The sequence below is a fragment of the Nipponia nippon genome, unplaced genomic scaffold (genome assembly GCF_047370975.1).
Source record: "Nipponia nippon isolate SJK-2023a ecotype South Korea unplaced genomic scaffold, ASM4737097v1 scaffold_10, whole genome shotgun sequence".
NCBI classification, from domain to species: domain Eukaryota; kingdom Metazoa; phylum Chordata; class Aves; order Pelecaniformes; family Threskiornithidae; genus Nipponia; species Nipponia nippon.
The window spans coordinates 15,834,541-15,847,834 of record NW_028262291.1 but is presented as its reverse complement, the minus strand read 5'-3'; the positions used below and the strand labels follow the sequence as shown (position 1 = coordinate 15,847,834).

The window sequence follows — 13,294 nt, the reverse complement described above, 5'->3', positions numbered from 1 at the left end:
GTATTTCTTAAATGTGAGGTCCTCAAGGACAAAGGGTACAGTGTACAATTTTCCATCAGCAAAGGTCAAGTAGCAAGAGTGGCATTATGTATCTTACCGGGTTGAATATGAAACCACTTTTTCAGTCAGCTGTGCAAATAACCATGTTTTAAATCAATACGTCTGTTCTGTGGCTTAAAAATAAGCTCCTCTGTGGAGATATTGGAATACTAGTGAAACTGTGATGTCAATGAGAGCTCTGCAGAGAATGTACTCTTTTTTTATTCTTTAAGAGTGTAGAATGGTGTGGCATCCTGAAATATGAGTTGCTGCCTCTAACAGAAGATTTCCTGACAGCTATACTGTGTTTCCTCAGTAATTGCCACAGGAGCATCAATTCCAGAATTAAGCAGAGCACTGGGCAGAGGGCTTGCAGGAGAAGTCTTGGCACTTAGAGGGCAGCCACCTTGATACACAACCAGAAAGCAGAGAGCAAAAATCAAACTGTTGAATGGCTTAATAGAGACATGGTCTTGTTTGGCTATGCATGGCCCAAGAACATGTTTGCTGCCTTCTCTTCCTCCCCCTCTAGGCCCTGGAGCAGATACATAGGGGACTTCTCTATCTGCTCTTTATACTTTCAGAGCAATTATTCAAATGTCAATGTAATTTTCCTATAGAGAATGTAGGTGCAGCTGCATACCAACTCCATATAGGCAGCATCTAAACCATCATTTGGTCCATTTAAAGACATTTAAAATGTTCTTTTAAACATCTGGTTCACTGAACAACAAAGGGAAGATCATTCCTAGCCCAGTTTTCCAGAGCTTTGTGCAAATAGATATCTCTAGTGATGGGTCTTCTAATTTCTTCCTTTGAGATAACAGACCTTCCCATTACGGAATTTTGGTCCGACATTGAGCCTGAATTAGTTATTACTCCTTTTGTCTCTTCCCAAATAGTTATTCTCCCCATTTTCAGTTGCTTAGATTGTAGTACCTGCTCTAGCTAAATTCACCCCACTGTATATCTCTTAGTCCTCAGCTGCCATTAGCAAGCACACAGGTTGACAGCAAAACTGTAGAACCAGTTCTTTCCAAGGGAGTCCCCAGGTGGCTTCGATCTCTACTTGCAGGACAAGTGCTATGTGTACAGGGAGTCTGCCTTAGGCAGCCCTGGACTGCCCTGGTCCAAGCACTGTTTTGGCACTGGTGGGGTATCTCATGAGGTTCTTAGAGGAAACTAAGTCTCCTTCTGAAGAAGAAATCCCTGGCAGTGGAATGCAAAAGAAATGCTGGCGGTTTTATTTTTTAAGATTTGCATACTAACAGATAGCCACATATCACTATGCTACAGTGGCATCGTTTGCCTCTTTCTCCCCAGTTAGCCTAAGGCTAAATATTGAAATAATTTTTTTCAGTCCTTGTCCATAAATTTATTGTTAGGAACTTAAGGCCTTCTGTCACTTTGTCACGTTGGAGACTGATAGTTAACTTATTTCCAGCTAATTGAGGCCCTTTGATGTTGAGTTCATGATTCAGTCCACTTCCTTTACAAATTTCATTTGTTGTCCCTGTGAGTAGATTAGACATGCATTTTATAAAGTCAGGTACAGAGATAACATTTATGTCATCTGTTAAATGTCATAATAAAGGCACATTATCTCTTAGTTAACTAAATCTTAAGCAGCTTGTGAAGATTTTACGCTTTCTCCTTTGTTGCTGGTTGCCAGAATTCCTTTTATATCTCATCTGTTGAACACTGTTCTGTTAAGTTATATTCCTTTATCGTGTTGCCTCATACACTTCGTATTTCATCACAGCTGGTTGAACGTAGCTCATGGTGTACGGATTTTCAGACTGCTAGTGTTCATAAGACTGATCAGGAGAACTGACTGTGCAACACTTCAGTAACATAAATGACATTAATTCTACTTCGGCATGTGGCTTCAAAACGAGCTACTGTTGTAGTTGCTCTGCATCCCATGAAATGCCTGAAAAAATCTTTTCTGTAATCTCTCTGGTGGTATCAGAAAAGACAAGAATTGAGAAGCATCTGCCCAAACCATTAAAATATCATAGCTGTTAATAGACAACAGGGCAGGTTTTGTCAACGTCCTTGCAGTAACTTCTCATTGCACATTTTCATAGCCTGTAACAAAATGAAAACAAGCAAACTATGCAGCGGACAGTGGTTGAAATACTAAAAGGGATGCTCTGTAATAAACATTGCAGTGAACAAAAGTTTTGCATTCCAGGTTGAGGTACGTTTCTGGTTTTTTCCCTTTCAGTGTGCAGAAACTGAGTGAGTTCCTGTCAAGTGAAGAAATTGGAGAAGAGCACGATAAATCTTCAGAGCTAAGAAGTGCAGATAATCACAGCAAATACCAGGCAGTGGTGAGTAATGCTGTTTAATTGAAGGTGAAGTGGCTGGAGTAATTTGTACCCAGAATAAATATTTTACTTTTCCGTTTCCTACTGATTATTTCTTGCAATTGCAAAAACTCTTTTTAATAGCCAGGACTATATAGGTCATAACATGGTTGCTAGTGTGTAGGACATTTTGCTGGTGCTGCCACCAATTACTGCTTATTTCTGTCTTTCTGATTTTGCACAGCCACTCAAAGTTGTTAACCGCAAGAGGCCTGCCAGGGAGGACTGGAACAATTACAGCTCTCACATGAGAAGACCCATTAACATCACAGAAGCAGATGATTTTTGTGTAAAGGTGATATGAAGGTCACTCTAATAACACTGTTACTGTAGCTCACTAATAGTCACTTTTGTATTCTGGTGGCAGTTTCAAATTCAAGAACCAGCATTTGATGTGAAGTGTCAGACGGTTGTGCTCATGTCGGAGATTAACCTCCACCTTTCTTTTCTATGTCTTCCATTTTAAGAGTTGACTACTGACCTCTATGTTGTGATTAGCTCTGTATATCCCTCTAGATTTCACTCAGCAATTTTCTATTTGAAGTGTTTAAGTCATTAGTCCTATTCTCATGACAAAAATTTCCAAGAACAGCCCAGGTTGGAAGGAACCTTGAAAGATCATCTGGTCCAACCTTTTATGTATGGCAGACTCTTTCTTCCATTTCCAAAGCCTGTACAGAAAAATGGTATGAAGAAAACTTAAAAGAATTTGGTTTACACATTCCTAAAATAATCTTGTCATGGGTCTTCCCTTTCTCTTTTGGAATTCCTAGTAGCCTTTCAAGATGAAGTTAAAAACTCACCCCCAAAGACCTAACTTCTTTGAAGAAAAAATTAAAATTACCCATAACACTTTGAAGACTGATGCTCTTGATTTGCTATAGAAATGGCCAGAAGTAATAAAAATCCCGATGGTTGTTATAGTGATGATGCTGTTCATTTAGGAAGTCTGCTATTACATTTGCATTTCCAGCAGAAGAGAATGAATAATTCAGTTTCATGGGACTAAGTAGGACAACTGGTAGAGCTTTCAGGTTTTTTTTTAGAGGCTGTCATCTGACATGCTGCTTTGGTGCAGAATCCTTCTTGAATAGACTAATGGGAAAGACAAATATTGGAGAGAAGGTTTTGGGTGGGATGTTGGATCAAAAGACAGCCTGAGGGACAACAAAGGAGTTTGTCAAAAAGGAGAGGCCAGAGCAGTAACCTCTGTAAGGACAGTATCTATAAGGTCTTGAACAGAAAGCCAGGACCAGCTATAATCTTTGGCTCCATCTGCTGACATCATTGTCACCGGTGGCACCTGGGTCAGGGAACTTTTGCAGTTACTAAGTACTGTCTGTCTGCAGCTTGTTGCCTGCGAAGGGGCATTTTTTGAGAGAGGATCCTCTGGCTGCCGTCAGTAATCTAGAGGGAGGAACACTGCACTTTCTTTTGCTCGTTTTTTCAGGTTGTTTCCCAAAATAAGAGTATTGGTTTTTTTCTCCAGGGTAGGATAAGTGTCCCATTCGACTCTTCTCAGAACAAAAAATGTTGTACCTTGCATTGCTGAAAGGCTTTGAAGGCTTCAGTGGCTCTGAAAAAGTGAGAGAAGAGAGTCCTGTATAAATACAGGCCTTTTAAAATTGTCTCCTGTTTCCTATTTTTCACAGTATCCATGGAAATCTCCTCCATTTAAAGTCCTGAACAGGCTTTGTTTCTTGTTTTTAATCTTTTTCAGTGAAAAGATTTTTGTATCTAGCAAAGCCTAGGTTATCTGAGAATCATATCAGAAATACAAAGGAAAATACTGTAATAGGCAGCAGCATCTAATTTCTGGGGAAAGTTCTGCAAATCTGCTTGGAATTTGGACCGTGTAATTGCTGTATATGCTGCAGTGTGTCTAGAGCGACCCTGTGTATCATTTAATTGTGCCGCAATCATTTCACTTATTTCATGTGCCCACTTTACAAATAACAAAACAAAAGAAACGCTAGAGAGCAACTTCTTTTTCCTCAGGAATTTTCCATAATTTTCTAATTCTTGTGCTTGCTTGAGTTCAGAGTTTCTTGCACGTCAGAATACGGCCCTTTACAAAACCAGTCACTTGAAGATCTGTTTCCTGCTTTGAGCAAAGGTTAACTTTGTTCCTGTGTTCGGTGTAATGAAAACAGAAGTGTCTCTGATGTTGAAAAAAGAAGTCAGCTCTAAAGCCCGTTTTCTGTTTCTTATTTCTCTCCATCCTGGCATAGATCACAAACGGATTTTTCACTTGGACACCTGAAGGTCCTCCAGCATTGTCCAACATTGATATCCGAATCCCCCAAGGTACAAAGTGACATCAGATATACACAATAAGATGTTTTTCCATGAGCATTTGGTAAATCAGAAGCTTATATGTACCTTCCTCTCTCATAGGTCAGCTAACAATGATTGTAGGACAGGTTGGCTGCGGTAAGTCATCTCTCTTGCTAGCCACACTTGGTGAAATGCAGAAGATCTCTGGGAACATATTCTGGAGCAGGTAGTACTATTTAAAAATTCAAGCTTGAATTGCGTAGTAATGCAGAAAAAAGCCAAAATCTATCCCGGGAACCTGTTTGTGGAGTCAGGGATTTTGTAGGTGTACAGTCAAGATAGAAACCATACCCTAAGTGGTAGGGGAGCATATCAGAAAGAAACCCCAGCCAGGATCAAGTAAGCTATCTATTCCATTAATAGGAATAGGTAACTATACTTGGGGATTCTGCACTCCAGTAATTTAATCTGAGTGAAATTGTAACTAATTTGGAATCAGAATTAATTAGCTTGAGGTGTTGTGTTGCTACAGAATGGCATTTGTACTTTCAGGCCTGAGCTTGTGTCTTTGAATGAAACTAGAAGGAGGTACCAGCTGACCAGGAGGGGTTCCTGGCTGTGCTTTTAGATGTGCGCTCCATCCCTGCACTAGTCTAGTGCCTGAGAAATTGAAGAATTTTTTATAAGTGGCGGTGACCTCAGGGTACTCCCCCAGTGCATCCTGCCTGATTTGGCAAGAGGGAGATAGTCATGTCCTTCCCTCCTTTCCAAAGGGGACACAGCAGCTGCGCTCTGACAGCCAGTTATAGATTATACTTGTGTCTAACTTTTGTACTGGCCATGAAGGGAGGAAAAAAAATGCTACCAAACTCCACCAGCTTTACTGTTAGGGCTTGGTGTCTTGGCCCTCAAACTAAATGACAGGTGGTATAATATATTGCAACTCCTGTATGTGGTTTCTGGTAAATTACCCTGTCTGATCAATGTGTGTGAACATTTTTGGCTTGTTTATTTTACAGTACTAGACTTCCTAGTCATACACACTACACTTTGCCTTTTGGGATACAATTATTTGTAGGTAAGGCTTGATAAATTGCAGAAGAATGTAGAGAAACAATTAATTTTATTTCCAGCTGATTGGGAATGAAGGAACAACAGTGCAACTGTACGTCAAATCCACGCACTCTAATGGACAGAGGGTCATTGTTACCCAGTGGATTGTGCACTGATTTTGTGAAACAATTCTCACAAATTCCTTGAGTGTTTGTAGAGAGATATTATTTATATCCAGCCTTCATGCGTAAGCCAGTCACGCTACCCAGAATTGCACAGGCTTTAACAGTAATAGTACAAGGAAGGAAGCTTCCCTATTTTACCGGTAGGGAAAATGAAACATAGGAAGGTGACTCTTTCAGCTGGTGAGGGAGACAAGAACAGAAGCCAAAGTTCCAGAATGTGGTGATCTATCCATTAAAACATACTTCCCTAAGCAGAAAATCAGAGTGTGGTGAGGAACCATACAGAGTCCCTGCAGCCTTATTAGGTGAACTAATTTCATTTCAGCAAGGCTGTAATTTTTTACAGATGGCATAACATGATTAAGAAGTGTAATTTGAATGTCTGATGCTAAACTAAAACAGACGACATGGTGGTTCTGATCAGACTGTGTTTTTAAATAGCACTTGTTCAGAAGTATGTACTTCACAACAGTGTAAAGGTCAGCACTGGTTTTCATGTCTTCTATATGTGCCAAAGTATCACAGGGTGAAATTTAGTTGTTATCACATTTGCTTTGCTATCTGTCAGATATGTCAGAAAGGGGCTTGTGGCTGAAACAATCTTAGCACTGTAAGTACTGGCTGCACTAGGACAGATTATGTTTTGTGTCATCTTTCAGAGCTGCTACCATGCGCACTGGTCTGTTCAGAATGATGGATGCAGTCGGTGTAGGCTGCACACCTGTGTTGTAAAACTATCAGATGAAAGCTCCATTAATTTGATAAGAAAATACTAATGCCTGAGCAGGTACATGCAACATTATCCCAGGTTCAAGGAGAGCAGTCTTATCAAGTAATCACCAGAGCTCATAGCCTTAGCTCAGGCAATAAAATGTGTCATCAAAATCAGTAAGATCCTTGTTAAAGCCCTTTCTTTGGGATGGGATGAATGCTTGGCCTCAGTCATTCACGTTACAGAATAGTCCTGAATTATTTCATTCCAAATTTCCTTCCCCTTCCCTTCCTCCAAGGTCACAGCTATGAAGACGAAGGATACATCCTGCTGACATGTCACTCAGTGCTCAGGAAATATGGATTCTATTCTTGGCCCTTCCCTTGGTCTGATGGATAACCTTGCACAAGTCATTTCCCTCCTCTGTGCCTCCATGCTCTATTGATAAAAGAGGGTTAACTGCATATCATCTTTATTTGCTTCCTATAAAAATTATTTGTTTCAAAACCTTAAAGAGAAATTTAATTTATTCCTGGGCTAGGAATCGGCTAATTAGAAGTGAGCACTGGCTCATTTGTGATTTTATTTTGTTGTTTGTATTACAGTGTGTGCCTGGAAGATCCAGCTCAGATTACTTCCCTCTTGTCCAAATCAGGCTGAGAGCATCTCAGCATAAATGTTTTATAATATGGTTAGAGATTAACAAAATGTAGAGAAATCATTATTGAGATTCTGAACAGATGGTAAATAGTATTGATTTGACTGGTTATTGAGTAAATAATTCTAGTATATGCCATGCTAATTTCTTCTGGACAGTATCTCACTTTAGATAGTCCCAGTTCAAGTCCAGGGAGCAGTTTATAGTATAAGTCTTTTTGGAGTAAATAATATCAGAAAATTGAACTAAATGAGAAATAGTTTGCTCAAACAAAATTATGTCATTTGTTTCTAAACAGGACATGTATACTCCCATGTGAATCTAGAGTCCTTATAATGTGAAGGAATTGCTAGATTTGTTGAAGTTGTTAACAGTAGATTTTCTTCTACTCAATGTGGAGTTGACTGTTTTCATCGAATGACAATATTTTAAAAATCATTTTGATGCCTAAAAAGTACATTGATTTTTAAAAATATGTGTTTACTGGGGTTTTCAGAAACATCCAGGTACTTAATTTTATTTTATTTATATTGGAAATAGAGATCTGAAGGCTTGAAAATTGCAATAGACACATATTTGCATCTTTAGACATCCATATGCCTTGAAAAATCAGATCTAACCTCATTATCAAACATACATTACTTTGACATTTCAACACTGGTAGGAGATAAATGCATCCCTAATTGCCAGGAGTATGCAGGGAAAGGAGGGATAAAACAAAGTCCAAGTGGGAAAAAGTGGGTTGAAAAGGCTGAGCTAAAACTCCAAATTGAGAATTAATTTTTTCCAGCTACAGAACAGAAACACAGATCAGGGAATGGATCTACCAATACTTGCATAAGAAAATTGTGGCACCTGTGGCTGTATAGCAAAAGAACATCAGGACATTGCTGTGCACTGCTGCACTTCATGTTACTCTGAGAATCATTTGTGCCCTGTGAGCATGGCGCTTTGCCCTAGTTTCTGAGCAGAAACTGGAGCGAAGTCGCACACCTGCAGTAAGCACAGGTAAATCGTGCCAGCCGCGAGGGACTCTGCCTGAGCTTTGCTTCTTGAGCTGCGCTGGTGCATTATGAGAGCTGCGCAGTTTTCTGCCTGTCTCGCAGGCTGGTGTAGGAAAAGAGCACGGTGGAGAGGGAGTTGCTGTCGTGCACAAATACTACATGTTGCAAGTTACCAGGATGTTCCCCAGTCGAATGGATGCCTGGCCGCCTTCAGGGTGGTCCGTGAAGCAGGAACCAATGTTTGTTGTTCAGGGTCCTTGTGTTGTGCGCAGAAGGGCTGGAAAGATATTCCCTATTTCAGCCCCTTGATAGTTTCAGTAAAGAATGTGTTGTTACTTAATGATATGCAACAGGTTCATGGGTTTTTGGAGAAGGTGCCGCTGGGTTCACACAGTCACTAATGACCAGTGAGGTAACTGGAGAAGCTTTGTTCAGTACGCTGATCTCTGGAATAAAGATACCAGTGGCTGGCTGGCTCTCTCAAATTCCACAGTGAATTGAATTTAGATGCGGTCATTGCTTACTATGCATAAACTTTTTGGAAATGTCTCAAACCAACCTTTTAAACTGCTGATATAGTTTTTTTTCCTGTGTATTTGTAAGCGAATGGTGTTAGCATAAAGTTAATGAGACTGTTCTCTTTAAAGCATGAAAAACTTTGTTCCTTCTTGATTTTGTTTATACCACTTGACACACAGATTTTTCATTCTTTTCAATGGAACTGAATTTAGCATCAGTAATAAGTATGGCCAGTCATCCTGTCAGAACAACTCTGTCTGTGAACGTCTTGGTACATGTTCAAAAATAGCAGAAACAAAACCTGTCCGTCCCTCAGACCTGCCTACCCTTGCTTATACAGGCACATCCCCCCAAGGATAGGGCTGATACAGAACAAAGCATGTTGCAAGTCAACTGAAGGTGGGATTTGGGGTTCAAACTAACCCGTTATATGCTACAAAGGTGCAGTTACTGCCGTGGAAAAATACAGTATCACAAATTATCAGTTTGTTTTCCCTGAAAGTGACCTTTTCTTAATGGAACTGCATTCTTGTCACACTAGGACTTCTCAGTTCTGTTAGCACCTCCAGGACAGAGTGGAGGTGATTTTATTTGTTGAGTCAAATTAAATGTTTATAAGGAAAAAGTTGCCAAAGTGTTTTTTTGACTGCTAAAATCAAGTCAGTTCGTGTAGAAGGAACAGATGCTGCGCTGCAGCTCTGTGATAAATACTGTTTGCGCTCTGTGCACTAAGTGGAATTTAATAGTTTTTATTTCTGGGGCAGATTGCCTGTGCTTACTTAAGTAAACAATCTTTGCTTTCTATTTCTGATGCAGCTGTACTTCTGACAGTGAGACGGGGGAAGATGTCAGGTATGGTATTGTATGCGATTATTGGTCTTCTTACTAAATCGATTGCAATAGAAGAAACCAAAGGTTTCTAAAAATCTATGCTTAAGATTTTCAGAGTCTGAATTCTCTGCACTGCATTAATTAGCTCAGGATACAATTTTTGAAACCACCTATGTGACTTATGAAAATAAGAGCTGAATTTCCTTTATGAAAACATTGCCCTTCGGTGATTTTGAAAATCGTATCCTAACTTTCTTGTATGTCCTTGAAAATCCTTCTCTTAAAGTCTGAACCAGATTATTTCCTAATGCTACGCTTTAAAAAATAGCATCAAGTATTGCTTTAAAAGCGTCATTCAGTAAAGCAAATTCTCCCCATGACCTTTCTCTTCTTTTTTTACATCCTGTCGTAAGTTTATTTTCTCACCTAGCATTCTTCAGGCACACACAAACTGAGAAGTGTGGGGAGTAGCAGATTAGTCCATCTGTTGGCAAGGGATCCTTGCACAGAAATTATTTTTACCTGATTAACATAGCTCAGCTTGGATTTTGGGAATATCTACCCAATCAACTGAGAGCAAAGCTTTCTGACACGGTTATCATTTTAGTGTGGTGCACAAACCTCCAGAATGGTAAACCTCGTAAAAGTGACAATCCTGTCCCTGCTGAAGTCAGTGAGAACTTGATTACTGAAATCGTCAGAGGAAAAATGTCACATGGTGTCCCTTTTCTTGCCTTGTGCTAAACTGTGTGTCTTCTACTGACCAGAATATTTGCTTAGTTGTGTGACACACCAACTATTCTACTGCCTTTTCTTTAGATTTATCAGCCTTTTCTCTCCCATTTAACTTATTTCTCAGACTTGTTACCTGGTTGTCAGACTGAGTCCTCCAAAACTTCTGCTCCCATCTGTGTGTAGTATAAGAGGGAGTTTCGTGTATCTGATGACTAAGCCTCATGGTAAAGGATACTTGGAAATCTCACAGCTCTTTCTGTATGAGAGACTGCAATTTGTGGGCCACGTTAAAGTGAAACCATTTGAACGCATTAAGATACAAGAGAAATATGATCAGAATTAGACATTCACATGTTTTGTTATGGGGAGGGACAACAAACAGTGAGATAACATGCACAACAGTAGATTGCAAGTATGTATACAGGCAAGTGTATTAAAAGGTAGGAAAGAATATTAGCCTGTATGAAACAATTACCTACATTGTCATAGGTTCTGGGAACGCTGGGTAAGTGCTGTAGGAATATGTCTGGTGGTTTTGTTGCAGTAGCATGCTATAGAACATTTTTGGTGTTCTCAGGACAGAGAGTATTTTGAGCCAAAGTCTTGTGAGGTCTTGAGCATTTGCTCATAGGTGTTGAATACTTTCTACAAAGTTGTTTAGTGCCTTTCAGAACTGAGGCTTTAACCGTACCTTTTTTAGATCAATATCATGTAGTACAGAATTTTAGCATACTTGAGTTTTATTTCTGTTATGCCATCGTTTTGTTGAATTTTTAATTATAGCATAGTGATAGTACTTTAAGGTATTATTTGCATTGTCTAAAATCATTTAATTAAAAAAAAAACAAAACAAAAACAAAACAAAAAACCAACCAAACCAACCAACAAGTTTGTGTTTGTTTTCTGCAGCCCAGAGAAAGAATCTCCTGTTGACACGGAATTCAGGTACAACACTTTAAAACCTAATGGGAACCTGCAGAGGTCCCTTCCACCCTCAGCCATTCTGTGGCTCTGTCAACATTCTTCACAAGTGTCGGCACTTAATGAGTTGTTCCTCCTTAGCAGGCAAATGGGTTGTCTCCATATGCAGCTACTGCAAGATTTACAAGTAAAAACAAGCAAGTGACCCTTGCAGTTTAATAACAGAAAAAAAATATGCTCCTGAATACTCAGGACTGGCAATATCAGAATGTTCTATTGCCTACCGTCAGGCTGAAAATAATGGAAGCGTATTTTTTTGCTCATGCAGTAATAGTATAGGACAGTACAGTACACATTTCTCTCATATCTGGAGAACATTTGATTTTGAATTGTTGACTGATATTAGAAATCCATTAATTGTGCAAAATAATTAAGATAAAACTGTAGTCAGCAATCCAAAACACACAGGAAGGGCTTTGCAATGTATTCTTTCCTCCACCATTATATTCATAACTCCATTGCATTTTAAGTGCATCTATTTTCTTTTTAAAATCACCAACATTTCAGACTTGGTAGGTTTATTAAGGCACTGAGATTCACGTATGAATGTCCCTTAACTAGTCTTATTTTCAGTGATCTTGAATGCGTACTGAGCCCATTGGACTTAACAAAATGAAATGTGAAGATAGACTTAGGTTAATAACTCTAAACAAACAATCTTGACAATGTTGCTTCTGATTCTAAACTAATGATGAACAGGCTTGATCCTGTATTATCAAAACACATAGTCTCCAGGGAGCGCAGGGAAGGTTTTCCCTATTTTTTCTAAGGGTAGATTTTGCTGTCTGCCTCTTTGTGATAATTAAGAGGCTATGGTCAGTCTGTCTCGTGTGATCGTAGGAAAAAAATTACACTTCATTGATGAAAAGACATGTTTGTTTATGCAGTCCAGGGGTAGAAGGCAATTACTTCCACCTGCAGAATAAATTCCTCCTAAGTCTTTGTCTGCTAAGCCATTTGTTTGCATTCAGTCTTTTAAGTGTGAAAACTTAGGTTTGAGGCTTTTAAAGAAAGTGTTGCACGCTCCGTTTCAGAATATTTTGTTCTCTGGATTTTTGGCCGCATGTTTCTCACAGTTCCAGTAAAAGTTTTGTTTGACTGCCTCTTTACTGTGAGAAGCACTGTAGACATGCCATGGATTTCTCATATGATCAAGCACTTGCAAGCTTTTTGCTTATGTCAAAATATGATCTATATGTCATCCTAGTGTCAATTTGCAATTAAGATTAACTTAAGAGGGGTTTGCTAAATTCTAAATCCGTAATGCATTTTGGCAAGCTCATTGCTTGTTCCCAAATTTCTTGCAGTGATTAATTCTCACTGATGGCCTAAAAGCAGAATGTGAGCCAAACGTGAATGGCATTCCCAGGCATTGTGCTGGTTCTCGGCACAGAGTGCATCTTACTGGCAGTGCCTGTGTCTTCACTGAACAAAAGAACACTTTCTACAAAAGTTGTAAAAACATTTTCCTCAAAACTTTGCTAATATTTTTCAAAAAATAAATTGGAATTAACTTTTGAATCGCATTGAGAATTAAGAGCAGCAAAGGCACAGTTTCAAGCAATGAAAAGGAGGCGAAGGGAATACATGTTCATCTTGGAATGCTCAGAGCAAGTTTTTTTCTCAATCATGGGGATGAGAATTTCATACTAATTGAAAAAATGCTTCCCTCTTGAGGCAGAACTGAATTAGATTTTCTCTTTTTTTTTTTTGTTTCTGTGTCATTTTCCAATAAAGAGAATTCATAAAACATAATTAAATTCTAAAGAGCCATCAGACATTTGAACTTGGAAGCATGTTAGCAGGGTGGCGTAACTGTGTGTTCTTTCAGGTCATCAAAGAAAATTGGATCCTATAATGACTTCTAAGCAAGCTTGGTGAAAGCCTGAAAAAATGAGCAGGGCAAGTGACCTTAGCTCCTGACTAAA

At 39.2% G+C, this 13,294-nt stretch overlaps 1 protein-coding gene across 2 annotated transcripts in view; it reads left to right on the top strand.

Annotated features, from left to right (window-relative positions):
- Window positions 1–13,294, top strand: part of ABCC8 (ATP binding cassette subfamily C member 8) — an 81,886-nt gene that overhangs the window by 38,024 nt on the left and 30,568 nt on the right. For both annotated transcript variants that reach the window (XM_087745660.1, XM_087745661.1), the window contains exons 13-18: window positions 2,270–2,375; window positions 2,596–2,706; window positions 4,643–4,718; window positions 4,809–4,914; window positions 9,636–9,671; window positions 11,295–11,330. In XM_087745660.1, coding sequence (XP_087601786.1) covers window positions 2,270–2,375; window positions 2,596–2,706; window positions 4,643–4,718; window positions 4,809–4,914; window positions 9,636–9,671; window positions 11,295–11,330 — 471 coding nt within the window. The remainder of the gene's footprint in view (window positions 1–2,269; window positions 2,376–2,595; window positions 2,707–4,642; window positions 4,719–4,808; window positions 4,915–9,635; window positions 9,672–11,294; window positions 11,331–13,294) is intronic.